The 24,968-nt window shown below is 32.9% G+C and overlaps 1 protein-coding gene across 1 annotated transcript in view; it reads right to left on the reverse strand.

Moving 5' to 3' along the window:
* Nucleotides 1-280: 280 nt before the first annotated feature.
* SEMA3A (semaphorin 3A) overlaps nt 281-24,968 on the reverse strand; it is a 232,359-nt gene continuing 207,671 nt past the window's right edge. Inside the window, exons 15-17 of the mRNA XM_056118541.1 lie at nt 21,557-21,624; nt 6,103-6,245; nt 281-4,360 (exon numbers count right to left, since the gene is read on the reverse strand). Of these exons, the coding sequence (XP_055974516.1) occupies nt 3,905-4,360; nt 6,103-6,245; nt 21,557-21,624 (667 nt within the window). The 3' untranslated portion in view covers nt 281-3,904. The remainder of the gene's footprint in view (nt 4,361-6,102; nt 6,246-21,556; nt 21,625-24,968) is intronic.

Genomic DNA, 24,968 nt, shown 5'->3' on the forward strand with positions numbered 1-24,968 from the left:
CAATCTCCTTGCTTTTTAAAAAATCATCTTTTTAGTTAATTTTAATTTGGTACCTCTGCTTTTACTAGTGTGTGCCTTTATGTTTGAAACAAAAATGAAACTGTTTTGGTCAGTTATATTGGCTGTGAAAATTGCCATATTATATGAATGACACCATTAATGTTGCTTCATTTTCTCTTTAGTTTATAGGATCTCTTAAAATATTCACTTAAATAATAATAATTAATGTAGGAGAATTGTTGAATAATGAAATAAATAGAATTTTTGAAATTATTTAAAAATGATATTTTTATGGAAACATGGATTTTTCAGACATTAACATTGACTAGAAGTAATTATTACAAACAAATAAAAAGCATGGATGTCTTTGGCCTTCGGTCAGTTTATACCTAATACATCATTACAGAAAAACGTGACATTGAATCCTACTTGCTAAATGTGTCTGAAGCCATAAAGTCTTATAGATTTCCAATAAAGTAAATGCAGACTGAATTTGAAAATAAATTCATAAAACAAAAATTTCAAAATGTTAATTCATGTCTCTATATTAGTGAATAGCTTGCTTATAACCAATATTGCAATTTCAATAACAACTACTGAAAATTTTTAGATATCCTGAATAAACTCAAACTGATTATGACAATGACATAGTATATAATTTTATCCCCTTATTAATTTTCTTAGGTATGGCATAAAAAGAATATTTTATTTAACGGGCTATAAATTCATACTATCACCACAAATATAGAACGCAGTTTACATATAACTACAATGAAGAAATCTGTTATTTGATTATCTAGCAATCTGCCTCTGTTTCCCACCAGTTTCTAAAGACGTTTCTTGGTACCATGTGCTACAGGCAACAGTAAAGACATCTGAATTCAAATATTTTAAAGAAATGTGTATTTAGCAACTGAATACATGCTAGAATGAATAATTTACAGCAGCAGTTTCATTACATTTTTCTCTCCAGTTCTTTAGTTCCCATCTGAAACGCAATGAATAAATACAGATATGGGACATACTTATTACCTGGTCAAAAAAACCCCATGCTCCTTGAATGGACAAACACCTTCTGCCCTAAAATAGCACATAAAACACCTTGTCACCTGTGTAGAAGAATCTTGCATTTTAGGATGATATTGATCATACTGAAATGGAGTACCTATAAAAATTGCATTTTACACTGTTCTTCCATTTCTTTTCAAAATTATTTACATCTCTTTGATTAATGTGTAGGTAGCAAAAATATTAAACACATACCATTGGAAAAACTCACCAATAATACATAAAAAGTAGCATTAAGTGTGCATTTACATGCATTTACATTTTACATTTGATTTCACTAGGCCAGAATTTCGCTGCTGCCATATACCTTTGTTCCTACTTTAAGATTGCTGTCATAATTTGCTTATGGTCACATGAGTCTCATAACAAAGTTTCAACTCTGATGATACATGCATATGCCATAGTCTATTAGAACTAAATAAAATGGGATGTTGATTATTTTTCGTGCAACCTGTCCCCTTTCAATACACATTGGCAGAAGTTTATGAATGTAATAACTTATTACCTGCAAGTCATATAAATAATTTTTTTGAAAATGTAGACCCAATCATTTATAAAAACATGCTACTAGAATCATTTCTTTACCTTTCTCTTAAAGTCTAGACTCTCTATTGGTATTTCACAATGTCAAATAAAATGCATTCCAATATTAAAAGGCAGTCTTGAAGTTATACAATCTCTATGCCTTTAAATATTTTATTTTGAGGATCAATAAGAAGAAATACAATAAATCCATTATCACAAATATAGTCCAGCTGCAAGTTTAGTATGAAATGCAACACTGAATTTTAGCAGTTAATATATTCTATGAAAATAAAAGAATTACTGATTTTTGGAGCACTCTGTTCTTTGATTCATATATCAAACAATTTATTTTTTCTCTACAGGAGTGTGCCCTCCAAATAGTTTAAGATTTCAGCTACCATTTAAGAATGTGATTCAAAAAGTAATACCGCACAAATCAATGGAGCCTAAAATTAAATGTAATATATTTTAGGCTTTCATTTGTAACAATTTGCAATGTCAACAAATTGTTTATTCAAAATAATTATTAGAAGTGAAACATGAGCTTCCACCTGTGAAATGTTTCAGCCAATAAAGTATTTTTTAATTCACTGTAGTCTGAGGTGAGAAAATAATACTTAATTCTGAGTTAATTAGAATCTCAAGATAGCTACTGATAGAAATTCAGTGCTGTTTTATTAATTAGCAATAGATGTTTCTTAGTACTTTTGTGCATAATGAAGAACATAGAAGGGATTCTTGGAAAGGTGAGTGCAGTGCAAGAGAAATTATTTTGATGTTAAAGATTTTATACATCTTGGAATCTTGGAGGAATGATTCTCAAAGAATCATCTTAGGACAGCAGAGGCAAACCCTCAACTGATGACCTTTGACCTTACTTTTGTAAATTGCTGCCAGAAAAGAAACAAAAAGGTTTATATGTTCTAAATGTGAGTTGTTTTCTGGAAAATAGCATAAAAGTAATTTCTGATGACATAAGAAGAGTCATGTGTTCTTTCATAAAGAAGAGTCATGTGTTCTTTGATAAGACAGATAATTGCTTTAAAAGGTAGGATAAAAGTAAAATGATATGGAGTTGGCAATTTTTTCAGATGCTTTGAATATGATTGATCTGTCTTTGAAAAAATTAAGTGAAGCAGATGTGATTCCAATGGAATCATGAGAGAGTTCTTATGTCTCAACTATGCAGGAATCAAAGCACAGAATTGAGACATTTCTATTAACACTATTTTTAAGATAATGCTTATTCTTTTCATTAAATATCCATTGTGTTCTCTTCATTGATCCATTAGTTACCAAAAAACTCATTTAACAAATCAGCTTTGTTTTTTTCCTTCTATTTCAATCAATGCTCTATTTGTCTATGAATATTATGTGGGTTAAAATTAATTTAGATAATACTTAAATAAGGGGAGATGTTACTTGTTTGAATTCCTCGGAAATAAGGAATAATTTAAATCCATGTTTTAGGACTTAACTATTACTGATGTTGATATATCTCTAAAACAATTTTCGCTGTCCCTCATGTAGAACTGAAAACAAAATGTTGGAGGAAAAAAGCAACACACAACTGGAAACTTTAAAACAAGAACTACATAGCACAATAGTTGTAAGACAAAAAAAAACCTATGCTAGCTTAGAAAAGAGCTAATATTTTACTGCATATTTATCATGGTACATTTAAATTATAGTTTTAATAAAATACATATTTAGATCAAAGCTGAAAGAAGACATCAGTAGTAGATCAGTGTATTCCATTTTTCTTCTGGATGATGGATGGTTTATGTTTTTTTTTTTTATTTCCACAGAACCATTTCAGTCAGTATCATTTTACTCCTCCAGTACATATAAACATGAGTGCCGGTAGACAAATAATATCCTTGAATCCAACAACCTTTTGGAATATTCATCAGCTTAGTAAATCCATGCAGTTTATTTTAATCTTTTAGTTCAATAAAATGGCATTGCTGATGCAGTGTTTCTTCTTTTGATGGCAATATGGTAAATGACATTTTTATTTCTCAGGCAAAAACAAAAGTGAAACCTGTACAATGAAATCTCTTAGGAAAAATTAAGTCTGCTAAGCGAACATCTGAGTTCACCTGACCTCTATTAGGTGTTGGTATTAGGGAAAAAAGCCTGTTAGATTAGTTACTCATGGACTCAATTTATAATTGGTGGAACTCAGTTGCATTACCCACCATTGTAAACATCCACATAATGCCATGAAAAAAGTTCATGTATATTGCATTTTTCCAGTTATTGTTTAGGCAAGTTTCTGCTTATTTGAGGTTTCTAGAGGTAAAGCAGCTCAGACACTCCTGGGTGCCCTCTCAAATTCGTGGGTCCTCCTGTTTCTACCTTTCTTGTTTTCTTGTAAGTGCTTCCATTTGTTACTGTTCCCTTGGGCATGTCCTGGCCTTTGCCGACGTTGTTTTCGGTCCCTTTTCCACACTTGTTCACAGAACTCATCCATAGTGTTTAGGTTGGGGTGGTTGATAAGCTGCATGAAGTCTCTGTACCAGACCTTCTGGCTAGGTGTCATGCTGTTGGATAATTCTTTGGTTTTAGAGCCATCTCCATCATCATCTTTATGAAGAAGTTCTTCCAGATGCTCCGTGTCAATGACTTCCAGGGTCACCTTAAGAAGAGTTTGCATGAATCCATGTTCCACAGCATGACAGAGGTAAATGCCTGAATTCTTCTGCTGCAGACTGCGAAGCAGAAGTCCTTGTTCTGTCCTGATAATATGGTCATCCACTCTGATCTAGCAGAAGAAAATAAGTTAGTAAAAACATGCATTTTAAAAAGAAATGCAAGACCTAAAACTATTTCAACAAAAACTTTAGAATGTGTGTTGAGGCACATTGTAAACTTGTAGTATGGTTAGCTTAAGAATGACAGTTGCATTCTTTTTTTTATCAGAAACAAGTCATACTTTTTATGAATTATTCTTAAAAGACACTGCAAAGTATTGATCATTTCTATTTTAAATTTATTTTCGATGTATTTTATTTGGACTGGAGTGATAGAACAGCGGAAGGGCGCCCCTCTCGGAGAGCCCGGCAAGCTACCAAGAGTATCTCGCCCAGATGGCAGAGCCTGGCAAGCTACCCGATATGCCAAACACAGTAACAACAAAGTTTCCAATGGAGACGTTACTGGGCCCGCTCAAGCAAATCAATGAACAACGGGAGGACAGTGACAGTGACAGTGATCTTTTCAGCCAGTTCTAAGGTTTATTATGCTGAAGGATCACTTCTGGTCGGCCTTGTGGGAACATGTGAGTTGCTGGGGATCAAACCCAGGTTGGCTCATGCAAGGCAAACACTTTACCCACTGGACTATTGCTAGGACCCCTACATGTCTTTTTTTCAATAAAATGTTTTCATTTTAATAATTAAAATGCTCAAGAAAATGGGAGTAAAGAGAAAATACGTGATTTTATAAATGTCAGTATTTATGGTAAAATTTAATATAAAATAATGGAATTGGAAACTTAAAGCCGTAGTACTAAAACATAATGCAGTACTTGAAGTTTTTATAATAAAATTTGAAGAATAAAGCAGCAATTTAACATCAGAAAACATTTGATTGCCTACATAATTGTTATTTATTTTTCTGGGTATTACAAGTGACATAACAAGATATTCTATTAATAGTATCTAAAATATCTAGCTCTAATTTTTTTTATCATTGCCATGCTAACACTGCATGAAAGTTTATTGACTAGCTCCACTTTCATTTTGAATAGTTTATATTAGAAATCTCAGAAATCTGCAGGACATTACACACATTCAACTTTGACAATTATAGGATATAACTGCTTATTTTAAACATTTCAAAGTAAAAAAGATAACGGGAGTATTTTTACCTTTGCAATCAGATTACATATGTAAAACTGTCAACAGGTAAAACATTTTGCAAATCATGCACATGGTTATCCTTATTTAGTGCTGTAGAAATATGTTAAAGTCTTAGATGTTCACTGAAGTTTGCTGTGTATAATTCTTCTAATTATAGAGCAAAAATGAATATGTCATTTGGTTTATTTAAGAGATCATACTGAAATCTCAATTTTTTAACTTAAAATTTACTATTCTTCTTCCTTAATTTTCCTCTTTATTTTAGAAGGATATTACTCAAATAAGACCACTATTAGGAAATTAGTATGAGTTGAAAAAAAGTAAAATTAGTGTAAAGATATTATTCTTTTAAACACAAACACTGATTACATAAATTGCTTTGTAGATAACCAAACAAGGAAAAATAATGCCATAAAATAAATCTCTAAATGTGTTATGGATTAAAACTCTTACCACTTCACTAATTTATTTTTATCTCATAGAAAAAACCAATGATATTTTGTTTTTTCAATGAGTGAGCTCGTGATGAGTTCAGAAAAGGGTAAAAAATCACAGTACTTCCCAAAGACTTTTGGAGTTAACCAGTAAATTATTTAATGGTATATGTAACATAGATATGATCCAGTTAATTTCATTTCTATACCTCCTCTTTTCGTTCTTCATTTCGCCTCTGGAATTGCCAATACACTAGGGCTTGCTGTGATTTTGGACTGCATTCCAGGAATGTGCTACTATTTTCTACTCCATAGATGATTCTTTCTTCAAGGCTGTGGCCATGGTGATTATCTGGCCGGAGAAGAAGAAATAAATTGAGAAAATGTTAGAGAAGCAAACTCAAATTTCCGAAGTATCTATTTGAAATTTTAGGAGATCGATTTCTTGCCAAGTTGGAAGTCTTTCCAAATTGATTGATGATGGCAGAAATGTCAGGGATGTAAAATTTCAGAAACCAAATGCTTACCTAAATAGATGAATTCATTTGGTATGAATTATATAAAGCATATGCAGAAATTTGTCCACCAGAAAATAGCATTACACTAACAAAATCAGTCATGTATGCAATATAACCCTATATCATTATATACTATGATAACATTCTTCAAGAAATTATTTTCACTGTAAAACTCTATGCTCTGCCTAATGGGTCCAGTTCATGTTGGACTTTAACAGAAGAGTTACTCAACTGGGGTTTTGGAAATAAGAGCCTATTCATGGGAAATGATTTAGCCTCTTTTCCTTTGTCTCCCAGTTATAAAATAAAAAACATCAACAAATAATATTTATTCAGTATTCTATAAAGGTATATGTTAGTAAGTTTATAATTCTCACCAACAATCCTTAGATACTTCACAAGTTTGTTCTGAAGATCAATTGGTGCAAAATGTTTGAGATCACTCAGAAGAAAGTTGTAAAAATTTAATGCAATGTGGTTTCAATTGCCCTTATTTTAAAATGACACATCTTTTATTTTCAGAAATCAGGTTAAAGAATATGGCAAGAGTATATAATAAAATGCAGTAATCAGAAAACCTGCTTCCTGATTAAGTTTCTATTATCTTACCCTTTAAGTAACCTTCTTCAATGTGATAAATGAAACACAGTTAAGGATCAAAAGTATGAAATAGGGAGTCTAAGTCTAAAACTCATTTTAAGAAAAAAACTCTTTATTATCTTGTATAATCCTGTTTCCTTTATGATATCCTGTACAATCTGGAACTCATTAAATTAATTTAGAAAATAATAAATATATTTTCACATGAACAGAGGGATGACATGTAGACAGAAAATATTTATTTTCTCTTCTTCAAACTGAGTTTTAATTTAAAAACGGGGAATTCCCCCCTCCACCCATCATTTTGGCAATACTGTGACAGTTTTACTTTTGTTATAATGAACCAAGTGCTTTTGTCTGTCACAGACAATAAACTTTGCTCTCCTGACATTTAAACTTTCTGCAAATCCTTCTTCAAACCAATTCTCATACACAACCAACCCATCACCTTTATCCCTTATTCCCATTCTTGCTACAATTGACCTTTCCCCTATATTTGCTCTACTCCAGGGCAGTCAAATTTAATGACTTTTCCTTTTTTGCATAGGTGTGAAACATAACTTTTCAAATAGGTGGAAGTATCTGTCTCTTCCTATTTAAAAGATAAATCTCTGAAAATTAGGTTTAAAAATAAAGTAGTTGAGAGGAATCTAAATAAACAGATTCCAGGTATTATTTTCACATAAGAGATAATCCCCTTATGTGATAATATCTACATTGACTATAGAAACATTTTTACCGAAATAATTAATAGAATAAATGTGGCACATGTTGCTTGGCTAGTTTAGAAGACCTCTGCTATTCTTGATAGCGATTAATTGAATCTGTGTCCAATAGAGTTATGAAAATCTTCTTTAATTCAGGAACAAATGAGAATAATTAGACTTACTTCTCACAGAGGTAAATATAATTACTCTGAATACATATTTTTATGATAATTTCCATTAGGTTTAAGTGTAGTTTCTCAAGAAATCCTTTTACTTGGAATATAATTTAGTCTTTAAAGTAAGAAAATTGGCAACAGGACACAAACCTTAAGGAAATAAAAGGAAATAAATTCCCTGAATGAAATGAATGTAGTTACAGAAGAATAAATATTGGATTATTGACGTTGGAGAGCTAGCACAATAGCACAGGGTTTAAGTGTTTGCTTTTAAAATGGCCTATGCCTCTAATAGTTCAAGCACTACACATGGTCCCTTGAGTACTACCAGGTATGATCCCTGAGCATACAGTTCGACTATGCCCTAAGCACTGCTAGGTATGGACCACAAACCACAAAATATACAGAAAACTACATATAAATATAATAATGTGTATGTAGCTACAAAAACATACATCAGACTCATATAGAAAACCCTGAGTTTGATCCGCAGCACTGCATGCCTTTCTGAGCACTACCAGGTATGGCTGATGGTCTCTGAGTATACTACCTGTCTAAAACATTAAAAAGACCATGCAATACTAATATTAACATATTATAGCATGACATGTTAACAGAAAAGTATCTGCTGGATTTACAAACAAAAATTATGGTAATCCATGCACAGCTATATGTCATTCACCTCAGGCAAATTTTCCAATGTAGAAATTTATGTTAATAAGTTATTTTTCAATCATCTCTCTAGGTGTGCATGCTCTGTAGGTGTAACAACACATATACAATTTTTCCCTCTTAATTTGTCAACACTGGAAAAAATAAAGAGATATAGAAAAATATTTTGGAAAAAGAGATTAGAATGCAATTAATAAATATTCATCTACTTTTCTGATTGTTGTCCCATAACTGCTTACGTCAATTTTATACAACATAATAAACATAGAGGTATAATAACAATTTATTCCTCTCTCCTTTATTCTTCCTTTCTTCTCCTTCCCACCTCCAAATCTTTGTTTGACTCTGTCATTAACTAACACTCAACATTTCAAAGAGGAAAAACATTTTATTTTGTCTCTTGACAAAATAAAAATTATAGTAATTACTGTTTGAATTTTTTTCCTGGATATCAAAATTTCTATTATGTTGCCTTTTTAATAAGTCAAATAGTGTTACATCAGAGTAACTGCACAGCTTAACAATTCTATATATTCTGCCTATAATATAATTTTGTATAACATATAATTAATATGATTAAATTTAATATTATACATTAAATATCTATTTAAATGCATAAATTTATATTATCCAATACAAATCAAAAGCTCAACTAGAATATGTTGATTGTTCAAGAATTCCTTAAGGATATGGGTTTTTGCACATTCAGATTAGATATAACCTACAATTTCCCAATGGGTTAGCTAGTTTATCTGACAGAAGTTCTTATTACTATGTTTTATTACTCTCACAAGATAAACTATTTTATTTTAATTTGATTTATTGGGGGGAGCCTTAGTGGTATTCAGGGACCAAGAGTCTGGCAGGGTGTGAGAATGCTGTGCTGCTCAGACCCTACAGAGTTGGGAATTGCTGGGGACTGTCCTGGTGGTGTTCAAGGGTCAAACCCCTGGCACTTGGGGGCCTCAAAGTATGCATCTGCTACAGATCTCCTGACCATTTGATGAGGGGGATCATACTGGTATTGATCACATGCAAGGCATCCATCTTAAGCCTTTTTCTACTCTCTGCTTTGTGAGAATTGATATTATTGGGTTTTGTATGACAAGGTCCCTCTCAAGCATGTCAAGGGAGATTTTTAGCAATAGTAGATTTACTCACTATGTGATTTGCTCAATTCAACAACATGGTCTTATACTATTTATTACACTGCACTGTTTTTTCTGTATTACTGTTCAGGTAATTTTACTTCTAGTCTTAGTTTTTAGGAATTATTGATACATTGAGCAGCTGATTTTTTAATGACTTAATGACTAATCAGGTAATTATCATCTTTGTATTAGTTAACAAAAATATTAGATCAATTTGTGATTTATAACGTCTTGGTAAATAGCTGCACATCTGATTTTGTTGTCTCAATAGAACTGCTTCACTTGTGTCATATTATTAGATTTGTCTTACCTTTAATTTATACAATCTCAAATTTTCTTAAATATATGCAACCAGCTAGTAATTATAAATAACCCATTATTTTTAACCTTTTAAAATATCCCTTTTGTTATTGTTAATAAATAGCTATATAAAATAATACAATAATGTTCAAGCACAGTGATAATCACATATGTGTGAGGTGATGATTTTATTTTATTCTTTTGATATATTCAAACATTAATTCTGACCTAAGGTTTTTTAGTGAGAATTAATACTAAGACAAATTATGAATTTCTTACAAACATGAACCTACTCCTCTATCACCATCAATATAATTATTTCTCGTACACTTCTGAAAAGTCCTATGTAAATCTTATTAAAGCATATGTAGTACTATTTGTTATAATAATTTGTTGTCTGGTAATTTTCCTTCACTATATGTGTTCTCTAAACTTGGCACAGAACTGTAATAAACCCTAGTTTAATGCTTGCTGAGTAGCATATACAGGTAACTACATTTCATTTTAAAGCTAAAATATCATGCAATTATAATCCACAAATCAGTAATCAAAGTATATTATTAAAAGATTATAAAAGGGGTTTGTAAACCTGATTATGACAGAATAAATTATCAAATCTAAAAGTGTTAAGTTTTGTTATAAGAGTTGAGGTATGGTAGGAGATGATGACCAATCACATTTACTGCAACATAACATAAGAAGGGAGGGAGACTTGGAAAATATTATAGATATATTGTTATATAGGCTGGAGCAATAGCACAGTGGGTAGGGTGTTTGCCTTGCACAGGACCGACCAGGCTGACCTGAGATCAATTCCTCTGCCTTCTATTCCTCCACCCATGTTGGAGAGCCTGGCAAGCTACCAAGAGTATCTTCCCTGCACGGCAAAGCCTGGCAAGCTCCCCGTGCTGTATTTGATATGCCAAATACAGTGACAATAAGTCTCACAATGTTTCTGGGTCTGCTCAAGAAAGTCGATGAACAACAGGAGGACAGTGACAGTGATTGTCATATGTTTAAGTGGTATTCATACCAGTGATGAATATTGTAGCCTACCAGAAAGAAAGAAATATTATTTTAACACAATGTTAAGTGTAGTTTATATTCATAATACAACTAATAGAGTATAAACTTTTACCCAAAAAATTACTAGTAAACAAAAAAGGTTCAGTTGTTAAATTGGTATAATGATTTCTGAACGTGTAGAATAATCTGAGCAGTTAAGAGAAAAATAATTGAGAGTAACAAACATTGAAATTATTTGAATATCACCATAGTGTTTTAGTAACACAATGATGCAGCTGTTAATGACATAAAATAATGTTTTTAAGGAAGTAATTTTCAATTAATCATTTCCTCTTTTAGAGGGTAATTTATGGAAATGAAACGAGGCTAATAAACCAGAAGGATGGGAGGAAAGAAATAAGTTAAATAAATTGCTTCCTTTTGTAACAACAAGAAGTCATGATATCCATCATTTGGCCAGAAATATCATGTTGCTAAAGAGCTTATTTAATATTTGATTCTGTTCCAATATAATAGAAACAGAAGGCATCACATTTCAACTTTCCATTTATTTAATGTTCCATTTTAACCCCATAAATGTCTCAAAAGATTGAAATATTAATGATGTAAGGATCTTAGGAAATTTCATTTAACATAGAAAAGACAGATATGGATTAGGTAGTGAATCATGACTTATTAAGCTCTTTTGTTTATTATCCCTTTATGTTATTTCCATTTAGGTTAGTAAAAGTTGAATTTAATAATTAATTTGAAGAAAACTGGAGGAGGAACTAATATTTGTAAATTTAAATATCAGTTAATACTTTTAACTTTAAACATTTAGCAAGTACAGTAAGCTACATAAAGTTGATCTAAATAAAGAGAATAAAGTTACATAAAGAGAAATCTAATTCCACTATCACATTGTAATGATATGTGAGGTACTGTTTATATTTTACATTGATACTTACATTTACATTTTCATTATTTTTCAACTTAGATCAAATAAAGGAGAAATGCTTGCTAGCAATTCTTTGACAAAGAAAATTCTAGGTGTGTATTTTTTATATATAAACAACTTTCCTTGCCTAATTTGTTGGTTTTGTCAAGGAATTCAATGGACTCTGTCAATAAAACAATAAATCTGACTTCAAAGATATGATTTCTCTGTAAGGAGCAATAGGTAAAAGAGGTATTTCCTGAATAATAACAACACTTGGGAAGATATAAAATAAAGTTAACTAAATAATTAAGACAAAAATGTATTATTTATTTTTAACTTCATCATTCTCATTTTGGTGTGACTGGGGAGATCATAATAGAAATTAGGGCACATGCTTTGCATACATCCAATTCTCGTTCTATTCCTAGCACCACATGCCTCCTAGTCAGACAAGAATCACATTCATTGTAACTCCACCCACACATTTTTTAAAAGATGGCATATATACATATGGTCGAATATACATAATCATATGACTGTTACTGTCACTGTCCTCCTGTTGTTCATCAATTTACTTGAGCAGGCCCAGTAACATCTCCATTGGAGACTTTTGTTGCTACTGAGTTTGGCGTATCAAATACATCACGGGTAGCTTGCCAGGCTCTGCTGTGTGGGCGAGATACTCTCGGTAGCTTGCCAGGCTCTCTGAGAGGGGCAGAGGAATCACACTCAGGTCCGCCATGTTGGCTGCATGCAAGGCAAACACCCTAACTGCTCTGCTATTGCTCCAGCCCTACATATGTAGTAGTGGACATAAATTTTATGATATAAGCTAATCTATGTACTAAGGATAATAGGGATAATGTTATTTTATAAAAAATGATTACAAAGATGTTTCTCCACTGTTTTTATGAAATTTTTTGAAATAAAATTTTATTTGCACAGACTTTGAAATGTATATGCATATGTTTAAGACCATATGCCAAGAAAAAAAGACCTAGTTAATATATCCTTAGAGAAATTTAAACTAACAATTATTTTCTCAACCTGATAAAAATTTAAATTGTAAACCATTTGCTTTATGCTCTAAATTAAGATGTTTTTGGTTGTTGAAAATAATTATCAACTGAATTATAGCATTTACAGAGACTAGAATAATAGTATAGTGGTTAGGTCATTTTTCTTGTACATGGCAACCTAAGTTTGATCACCAGCATCCCTTATGGTTCCCTGCACACCAGTAGGAGTAATTCCTGAGTGCAGAATCAGGAATAACCTCTGAGCATTTCCCAATGTGGTCCAACTGCCCCAAAATGTCAAAAAGGTTATAATAATCTATAACCTTAGTATGTATATTAGTTTATATAATAAAATTTATGTTCACTACTAGCATTTACATTTTGCAATCTATGTAACTTTTAATCTTCCATGAATCTACAGATTCCTATGAATGTGTGTTTAAAATATAAATATATGGATAGTTAGGCCGAGGGTATTTTAGTTGTATTATTCATTAGGAATTATCATAGCTAATATAACAACATTACTGAAATATTAGTCAATATAATCAATATAAAGATATATAAGTTAATATTATGTGAATGATATATTAGAAATCTTAATATAATAATATTAATGTTTCATGAGGCAAATGATGTAGTCATTCAGTTAAATTTAACAGTATTTACTATCTTGTGATCCTAGATGCTGCTATGATTCTCAGTATAAAATGGTCTTCTAAAATTCAATTACATAAAATGAACACCAACATTAAGATGCCTGCTCCTATATTATTTAGTCTATATTGATATCTTATTTTCATGGTTTTATGTAAAATGTCTTATATTAAAAATGTACATATACTCTATATGCTAGAATAAAATAAGTATGTGTGTATGTATGTATGTATGTTTGTATGTATGCATGTATGTGGGCTGGAGCGATAGCACAGCGGGTAGGGTGCTTGCCTTGCAAGCAGCCAACATGGCGACCTGAGTTCAATTCCTCCACTCCTCTCAGAGAGCCCGGCAAGCTACGAGAGTATCTCGCCCACATGGCAAAGCATGGCAAGCTACCCATGACGTATTCGATATGCCAAACACAGTAACAACAAAGTCTCATGATGGAGACGTTACTGGGCCCACTCGATAAAATCAATGAACAACAAGAGGACAGTGACAGTGATGTATGTATGTATGTATGTATGTATGTATCTATCTATCTATCTATCTATCTACCATTCTATAGATAGAGTGTGGATTTGGGGCCACACTTAGTAGGTAAAGAGCTTATATTTTTAAATTTTTATTACTGAAACACCATGAGGTACAGTTGTAGACTTACATATTTTTGTGCTTGGGTTTTGATTATACAATGATCAAATACCCACCCCTCCACCAGTGCCCATTTCCCACCACCACGGATCCCAGTATCCCTCCCACTCCCATCCCCCCCATGGCACCATGCCTCTGTGGCAAGGCATTCCCTTTTGTTCTCTCTCTCCTTTTGGGTGTTGTGGTCTGCAAGAGAGGCATTGAGTGGCAATCATGTTCAGTCCATAGTCTACTTTCAACATGCATCTCCCATCCTGGGAGGATCCTCAAAACACCCTTTATTTGGTGCTCCCTTCTCTATCTGAGCTGCCCATTCCCCTAGTATGCCTGGCTGGCCTCTAAGCAATGGAGTAATCCTCCTGGTACTGATCTCGACTATTCTTGTATATTAATCTCCTATTTTGTTATGTCCCCTAGATGAATGCAATCTTTTTATGTCTATCCCTCTCTTTCTGACTCATTTTGCTTAGCATGATACTTTCCATGTAATACCACTAGTATGTAAATTTCATGACTTCATCTTTTCTAACAGCTACATAGTACTCCATTGTGTAGATGTGCAAAGTTTCTTTAAACAGTCATCTGTTCTTGGGCACTCAGGTTTCTTCCAGATTCTGGCTATTGTAAAGAGTGCTGCAATGAACAAACAAGTGCAGAAGTCACTTTGACTATACTTTTTTGCCTCTCTGGGATATATTCCCAGGAGAGGTATTGCTGGGTCAAATCGGAGCTCAATTTCTAATTTTTTGAGAATCATCCATACTGTTTTCCAAAAGGGCTGAACCAGTTGGCATTCCCACCAGCAGTGAAGGAGGGTCCCTTTCTCACCACATCCACGCCAACACCGGTTGCTTTTGTTCTTTTGGATGTGGGCCAGTCAAAGAGCTTACTTTTGACTCTGTGCTCAGGCATCTCTTCTAATAGTGCTCAAGGGACTACAAGTTATGTAAGGCAAGTGAATCCTACACTGTATTATCTTACTTAAAAATAAAATTTGGATAACACCCAGTGGGACTCAAGTTTTGCTCCTGGGTCTGCACAAGGAATTACTCCTGGAAGTGCTAGGGGAGTTATATGGGGTGCGGGGGATTGAGGCTGGGTTGGCTGTGTAAGGCAAATGCCCTGCCCACTGTACTATCGCTCCAGTTTCCCCACTGTATTATCTTTAAAGCACCAAACACAGGAATTTTTTACATCATAACAGGAGATTTAAAAAAACCATATGCTGAAAGAGTACCTTTCCATAAGCAAGAATTAGAATATCATCTTATATTTTATGAATTCCATGTAAGTTTTGGAATTTAAAAAAATGATATATTTAAAAGTTTTGAGTTACATCAGTTAAACTTATGTGTATAAATAGTTGGCTGACTGCTGATGACATGTTTTAAAACTATAAGGGGCAGGAGAGATAGTAGAATGGGTAGGGTGCTTGCCTTGCCTCAGGCCTACGAGAAGTGATCTCTGAGCAGAGTTGGGAGTAAGTTCTGAGTACAATCAGGTCTGACCCCAAATTCAACCAAACAAAAAAGACTAAAACTATAATAAAGATCCAGAATAGCACAAAAAATTTCAAATATTTTTTTATTCAGATTGTGTGCACATACCTCCCATATAGAATATGAATGATTTGATTTTATGCCTAAGGTGATATCAGAATAAGACTACTGTTATAACCGTCTTCATTGGAATGGTTTACACAGAGTTTAAAGTTTTTCAAAGAAAGCACTACACAATTTTACCCTTTGTTAGATTCATATTTCTTTACATTCTAGAAGTTTTGATATTAGAATGTGCCTTACAGGTGCTCATAATTAGAACCAAGGTTGTTTTCATTCAGAAATAATTTGTTCTACAGTCTACTGAAACCCCACTGACCTGATAACATTTTAGAGTTAATATGAGGTTTGTCGGTTCACCCTTTGATCCTCTTCTTTCCTTCCTTCCTTTCTTCCTCCCTCCCTCCCTCCTTCCCACCCTTCTTTCCTCCCTCTTTCCCTCTCTCCTATTCTTTTGTTTCCTCATTTACTCCCCCTTCCCCCTTCCTCCCTCGCTCCCTCCCTTCCTTTGATATTTTTCTGTTTTTTTTGGGGGGGTGGGCACACTCTGTAATACTCTGAGGTTACTCCTGGATCTGCAGCACAGAGATAGGACATTTGCCTTGCCCGCAGCCAGCCCAGAAAAGCTGGGTTTGATTCCTCTGCCCCTCCCAGAGAGCCCAGCAAGCTAACTAGAGTATCTTGCCCACACGGCAAAGCCTGGCAAGCTACCTGTGATGTATTAAATATGCCAAACACAGTAACAACAGGTATCAAAATAGAGACGTTACTGGGCCTGCTCAAGCAAATCGATGAACAATGGGAGGACACTGTGTTTGGTGCTCAGGGGATCATATGGGGATGCTGGTGATGAAACCTGCTGACAAATGAAAGGCAAGTGCCCTACCCACTGTACTACTGCTGTGGCACCCGGTGTGTTTTTCATTCTTTCCCATCACTCATGACATGGGTGGAAGAGACAAATTTCCCTGATATATTCTGCATGAAAATTTATGTTACCTTTACAGTAAAATTTATGATGTTCTACTCAATGCTGAGCTCATCCATTAGATTGTCAATATTGAGAAATTTTATTTTTCTTAGTAGTAAATGTATCTTGCCCGCATGGTAAAGCCTGGCAAGCTCCCCATGATGTATTCTATATGCCAAACAACAAGTCTCACAATGGAGACGTTACTGGGCCCACTCGAGCAAATCGATGAACAACAGGAGGACAGTGCTACAGTGCTACAATAGTAAATGAAGTTTTGGTAAAATGTATAAGCAAAGACATCTTTATATAAAGACATTAAATTTTACTAAGCCTTTGACCTTAATAAAATTTAATAATCAATATAAGTCAGGGGTTTTTAAGGTTGATATAATGCTCGTAAGATTTTAAAAAGATTATAAGATTAAGATTTTGAAAGTATTGGAACTGCAGGTATTCACACTGGATTTTTTACATGTAGTTCATTGCAGCACTGTTCACAGTGGCTAAGATTTGGAAACAACTCAAGTGTCCAAGAATCGATGAATGGATAAATAAACTGGATGAATAAACTATTATTATAAATAAATAATGTATTTATATGATAGAATATGACTTAGCTATAAGAAAAAATTGAAATCCTGCTATTCACTGCAATATGGATGGAATCAGAGTGGTTTCAAGTTAAGTGAAGTCAGACTGAGGGATAGGGACAAGAAGAGTTGTCTCTCTCATATGTGGACTGTAAAGAAATAAAGACCAGAAATAATGTATGATCAATTCTAAAAAAATCCCCCAAAGTTAGCCTAGATAGCTGAGTATAACAATGGAGTGGTGTGTGTTGCAGGGGCTGATGGAGGGATGCTGACTGATGATTATGGAGGTGGTGTAATAGTGAAACATTGTATGCCCGGACTCCATTATTATTAGTATTATAAATCACCAAGACTAAATAATGGTTGGCAGGGCATAGCAAAGCACAGAATCAATGAGCATATCCTAAAAATGCTACCATTAGAGTCGTGAGGGCTATAAGAATGACAATACCAAAGATACTGCTTGAAACTTTGGAATTATCTTGATAATGATCCAGGTATTACTTGAGATGAGCTAGCTGAGAAAATAATTAAGAAGAATTGAAATCCATGAATGCTTAACTGTGGGATGATAGAGATTATATTTATGTAGAACAATCAAGAGAACTACTATGAAGTAAAATCCAATATCAGTAAGCTAGTATTTAATGCATTGAGATATAGAAAGATACAAAAATTTAAGATAATATTCAATTTGTTAAAATGTTGTAACTTTATTGTGTGTGTGCTTTTTTTTACCTCTCTTGTTATGTCTATCAAAGAATGGCTCATTCTGTTTAGTAAGAAAAGGGGATGGAAGTCACTTAAAGATAAATGGACTCAGTTAAGAGCGCTCTTTTATTTATTAATTTATCATTTTACTTTTTAAAAATGTAGTGACTATGAAATGGCCAAGCTATTCATAATTGGGTTTCAGACATACAATGGTTCAACATTGATGTTTTCTTCAATGCAGTCAGACAAGCTCCAACTTTGCACACAATAGTTATTTTGTGAGAAAGAGAACATAATTGGAAACAATTGGAGATTTCTTTTAGCATACTATATGAAGTGTGAGTGGGAAAACAAAACTTGCCAGCACATCTGTATATAGAATTTCATACTAAAGGTTCCCCAGATAAAGGGCCATGCATGAGGGAGGAGAACGTGCTGGATCAATGTGAGTAGAATTGGAACTTATGATGTTTCACTTACACCAACTCCATTAGTGCTGCCTCCACAGGATAGGAGCAGAGTGCTGAGTGAGTGTTAAAGGTATCATTGAGAGTGGAATTCCTTCCACCTTAAATCTAAGCTATTTCATATATAGTCTTTTTGTATTAAAATCTCGGGATGTGTAAAATATAGAGTGCTATAGACTATGTTTACCCGTACAGCTGGAACTTATCATTGTGAAATGTTCAAGTTGGCTTTGAGTTTTAGCAGCTTTTTTTTTTGTGAAAACATCTCATATCTTTGTATGTTTCCATATGAAGATATATATTTTATTCTATGTGAGAAGTGAAATTAGAAAGACAACACGCACAATTTAGAAGGGTTGGAATCTTGCCCATAATTTTCAAATACTGACATCACCTATTTCAAGATAATTCACTGATTTCTAAGGTAAGGTTCATGCCGGGTATATGGGAATAAATGATTTTGTTTCCAAACATTTAAAACTTACTGTAACCTATGATGCCTATTTCTTATGTTTGTTTGGTCACTTAGTAAAACAAGTAGATGAGGAATAAAGAGACTTTTTGAAAGAATGTTTTATTGTTGCTGACTTGGACTGTGTTATTATTCATTCCACATCATCTATCATTTAAGAGAAATTTATACACACACACATACACACACATACAGTAAAATTGAGGCAGAGTGACTCTTTTTCTCCCCATAGAATCTATTGCAATTGAAGAATTAATAAAAGTTTATTTAATTTTCCTTAATGAAGTAATACTATATTTCCATTTTGAGCAGCTTTTACAATGCTCATTTCATCGAAACATCTTTAAAATATGAAATATGATTTAAAATTGATGTATTCAATAGCTAAGATTTCAGTATCATTTAAAGATAGGCCTCTGGTTAGCTTTTTCTTGTATATATGTAAATGGATAATTCAAGAATTTAGAATATTTTGAAATTTTAATTGTGTCTATAAAGGAAATCAATTTCTAAACAAAGGACTCTATCAGTAATATTATATATATATTACAAAGACATAAATTATAAATATTTAAGCATAAAAGTTCAATAAACAAATGGTATATGAAATAATTAAGTCAATTGGTTGATAATGTTCCTTAAGAGAGATATTATGTCTGAATATTATGGTGTATATAATAAAAGTTAATGATTGAGATCATTTTAATAAATATATGCTATTTAATTTAAACCTCTACTGAAAAAATATAAACACTATAGATTATTGTAGTTGAAATATTTACATTATCAAGAAAGTGTATTTTATATGGTTAATCTGCTGTAGACTGTAGACTTTAAATAGTGATCAGATAATTGGGTTTATATTAATAGGGATTTAAAGTCTTATTTGAAATGGGCTTTCTTTATATTACAATACTCCTTTTTCTTTCAATTATTTTCATTATCTTTTTTATAAAAGTAAATACATTTCTCAAAATAATTAATGTTTTATAATACCAATTGATTGAATGGTGCTGATCATAGTTAAATATTTTTACATAAATAGCTTAACAATAGACAAGAGAGTAGTTCTTTGTCTAATTGAAATATACCATTAAAATTTTAAAAAGTAATGTAAATAGAGCACTACATTGTACAAAGACAAACACATGTAAAGTTTGCCTCAAATCAGTGGCACTTTTTTTCCTTAAACAATGAAAGTAAGAGCAGATCAAAAAATGTATGTGAGAAATATTAGCAAGCAGCCTGCACCCTGAATATAAGCTCAATTTGTGATAACTCTTTTTTGGTATTGTCATCCTGCATGGGACCCTGTGAACATTTTTAAATCAGATACTAGCAGTTAGATTACCCAACATGGGTAATTTAGCTTTTTATAGAGTTAGCTTCAATTTGTAATGAGCTGGAATGCTATTTGTATCCTGTACTTCCTTTATAACATTCTTGAAACATTAATACCCTATACACAGAATTGGTAAATCAAATTAATTAAAACATTACATTTTCTTTTTAGGATTAATATAAAAGACAACACAAAATTAATAGGACAAGTGCTATCTATGCATTTCAAATGCTTTCATTCTTGACACTTTATTTTGGTAGTGGTGGTGTTATGAATAAAATTTCCCAGCAGAGGGAAGCATTGCATCATTATTGTTTTTGTAAATGGTTAAAGGGGAAGTGCAACGTGTTACAATTTCACCAATAAAGATTTAAAGATATACTGGTGAAATAAAGTTTTTTTTTTATATTTTAGCATGGAATTAGCAATTTGATATTTAATAACTCTTAACATCTTCTAGGAAACATAGAATAAGAAAACATCCTACTCAGATCACTTTGACGCATCTGGATTATCTTCTATTTCATTTGAATGCCCAATACATTATATTGATTTCAGTGTGTTAATGAATGTTTTACAAGACTTAATTTAAAAACTATACTCTTTTTTCAACATATGCAGATAATATTTTATTGCCTATTATTTGCTTTCCACTAGATATGAAATCATGTACCTAAACCTGGCTTTTTTTTTCACTCATACAAAAATCAGTTTCAAATCTTTCAAGACTCTGAAATCTTAAATTTTCTAAATCATGCAATAATGCAAAATACCTTGGCTCTTTGTGTTATTTTTATTTTTTTCCTTTTGGGTCACACCCAGCAATGCACAACGGTTACTCCTGGCTTTGCACTCAGGAATTACTCCTGGCAGTGCTCGGAGGACCATATGGGATGCTGGGAATCAAACCCAGGTTGGACACATGCAAGGCAAATGCCCTACCCGCTGTACCATCGCTCCAGCCCCTCTTTGTGTTCTTTTAAATTTCCCTTGCCTAACATTTTCCTTCTCTTTAGTTTCATTTCTTTAACTATTTTTAGAGAGATTTGTACTATCTGCAGCTATGTGAATTGTAATTGGTTATGCTTTTATCCTGTTGTGGGGTAGCTCTTTAAAAGGTAAAAGTACTGTAACTTACCGTGGTGCTGTAAGTCTGAACAGTGAGTCAGTGGGTCACCATTTCTTATATCTTGTCTTCTTGTACGTCTAAAATAAGTATATTTAAAAGGTATTATTGTATGTTTAGTCCTCTTGGGCATTTCTCATAAGAATAAAATAAATTCAAGGAAAGGCTCCATGAGCTTATAAGAGGGATTTAAATACAATGACCAGAGGATTTTCTGAAAGCTGCTATGTCTACAGAGCATTATCTAGGTGATAAAAATGGCAAATAATATACAAATGTACAACATGTTTTCAAAAATATTTTGAATTATTGAAAATAACAATTCATGATTTTTGAAGCAAAGATGTAAAAACTAAAATGTTTTTAATAATTTCATTTCTGGGAAAAACACATAGCATAGCATCAATTTATTTTCTTAACAACAAATTAAGCATTATCCCTTTTTCTAAAAAGAAGCAATGCTAAATATTAAAATCACACAGATTTTTTTTCTACTAATAATTACAATTACAAGACTTTCATCAAATTTAAAGATACCCTGATTATGCATTATGTTTTAAGTTGTTTTCTAAGTGTCTAACTTGGTTGGTATATTAATCATTTTTTAGATAAAAACATTTGTTTAGGATAAAATAGCACATGATGGTCTATGAAGTGAGTATAGGAGAAATGCAGAAGTATCAGGGAGCAAGGCATCTTTTTGCTAGAAAGGAATTAGAGTAAAAGACATGCTTTCCAATAAGAACCAAATCACTGTCACTGTCCTCCCGTTGTATCGATTTGCTCCAGCGGGCCCAGTAACGTCTCCATTGTGACAATTGTTACTGTGTTTGGCATATCGAATACATCATGGGGTAGCTTTCCAGGCTTTGCCATACGGGCGAGATACTCTCGGTATCTTGCCGGGCTCTCCAAGAGGGGTGGAGGAATCGAACTTGGATCAGCCATGTTGGCCGCTTGCAAGACAAACACCCTACCCGCTGTGCTATTGCTCCAGCCCAAGTTCCAAATATACTTATAAAATCTAAATAAAGTTCTCCTACACACTACTACTTAGATCATGTTAGTTCTAGCTCATTTGAGGGTCCATTCTCTCTAAACTTTGCAACTGACTGAGAAAGAAGTGGTTGGTTTTAGCCTTTGTAAAAAACAATGTCATTTGAGAAAGTTAAAAAATAGGAATTGGTTAAGTGGGCAGACTAGAAGATTGGAGACACCTGTCCAAGAATATTCCACATCTATTTTAATGGTATTGTGTTGATGCAAAATAAGTTACCCTTTCTGAAAAGAGCTCTAACAAAGTCCATTGAGTACTGCAAATATGGAATTTGTTATTGTATTCATAAATTTAGGACTCCAAAGTATTTATAGATTTCTATTTGTAGAATTGGTGAGACTATCAAACAGATGTTGCACATTTCAAAATTGAGCCAACAAGGAAACTTGTGAAATATGAACCACAAGAATTTGGGATGGCTTCTTCTTTCTTTTCTTTTTCTTTCTTTCTTTCTTTCTTTCTTTCTTTCTTTCTTTCTTTCTTTCCTTCCTTCCTTCCTTCCTTCTTTCTTTCTTTCTCCTTTTTTTCCTTTGTAATTAATGTTTTTGAAAAATGCCAACACAAGGAATATATGTTATAAGGGCTCTAAACAGCCTTTTAAAAACACATGAAATTGGAATAAGTAAAATATGTGAGATACAACAAAAATGTGTAAATGATAATTTATTCAGTTTTGTCTGTATGTATATAACAAACACATTTCAAAAGGCATGCAGTTTTTAAAGTTATTATAGATACAATTATTGTCATATTTTCCACTTATTAAGGAAATGTTAAACATTCTAATTAAATTTTTCCAAATTAGTCAACATTCCCTTTTACACAAAAACAAAATAATACTCAGTTTTTATTTTAAAAATAAATTCCACATTTTTGAGTAACTAAAGAAACTTAGTGAAAAATGATTTTAAATACTATAGATTGTAATCTTAAATAATTTAATTATATTTACGGAAATTATGAATATTACTATTTATTAAACTATTCATAGTCTTTATACTCAGCAACACACTGATACCATACTATTTAGTTTTAAATTTAAATTTTCAATAAAACTGGTATGTAAAAACTATTTAAAAATGCTATCTAAATTATTAAGATTTATAAAAATTGTGATCATATGTTTAATGAGATTAACAAGAGGTTATATTTAACCTAAGTAGACTGATTACATGATAGTTTTAAGTTGCAGATCATGCTATAGGCTATGTTATCTAAAGCATGTAATAAAAGGATCTCAAGTATTCATTAGAGTTCTTGTTTCTAATACTTTGTCAAACATTTAAAATGACCCAAATGTTATAAAACATGCCTCCATATATTATAAAACAATAAAAATACAGTCATAGTGGTATTAAAAACCTTAGTACTAATAAAATACACAACACAAATTTAATAGTTCCGAAAATGTAGAAATTTGATCATAAGTTTCTGTTTTATATTTTAATAGTTTATATACATATGCTGTCAATCTTTAGTTTTACATTGTAGCACTGTAGACTATCCTCCCACTGGTAATTGATTTAATCGAGTGGCACCAGTAACGTCTCCATTTTGAGACTTGTTACTGTTTTTTGGCATATTGAATATGTCATGGGGAGCTTGCCAGGCTCTGCTGTGTGAGCAGGTAGCATACCAGGCTCTCTGAGAGGGGCAGAGGAATCGAACCCTGGTCTGCCAAGTGCAATGCAAAGGCCCTACCCACTGTGATATCTCTCCAGCGTTTGTCTTGCACACAACCGGACCGGGTTTTATTCCTTTGTCCCTTTTGGAGAGCCCGGCAAGACAAGAGTATCTCACCTGCACGGCAGAACCTGGCATGCTCCCCATGGCATATTCGATATGCCCAAACCAGTAATATGAAGTTTCACAATGGAGATGTTACTGGTGTCCACTTGAGCAAATCTATGAACAACGAGGACAGTGCTACAGAGAGTGCTATAGTCTTACATTATATTAGAAAATTCTACAATTGCTCTTATCTCCATTGCTCATTTCTTAAACACTAGTAGATATGTACAGGGAAAGGTGGTCAAAATGAATCATAGAGAATATAATGAGATGATTATTTTATATGAATAATTTTTCATGTAAAAGCAAAGCAAATGTATTTAGAATATGTGGTATGTGTGTGTGGGCTACAGCGATAGCACAGTGGGTAGGGCGTTGGCTTTGCATGTGGCCAACATGGTCTACCCGAGTTCGATTCCTCCACCATTCTCGGAGAGCCTGGCAAGCTACTGAGAGTATCTTGCCTGTACGGCAAAGACTGGCAAGCTACCGTGAGGTATTCGATATGCCAAACACAGCAACAAGTCTCACAATGTTACTGGGCCCGCTCCTGCAATTCAATGAACAACAGGAGAA

Source organism: Sorex fumeus, unplaced genomic scaffold (assembly GCF_029834395.1).
Source record: "Sorex fumeus unplaced genomic scaffold, SorFum_2.1 ptg000037l, whole genome shotgun sequence".
NCBI classification, from domain to species: Eukaryota; Metazoa; Chordata; class Mammalia; order Eulipotyphla; family Soricidae; genus Sorex; species Sorex fumeus.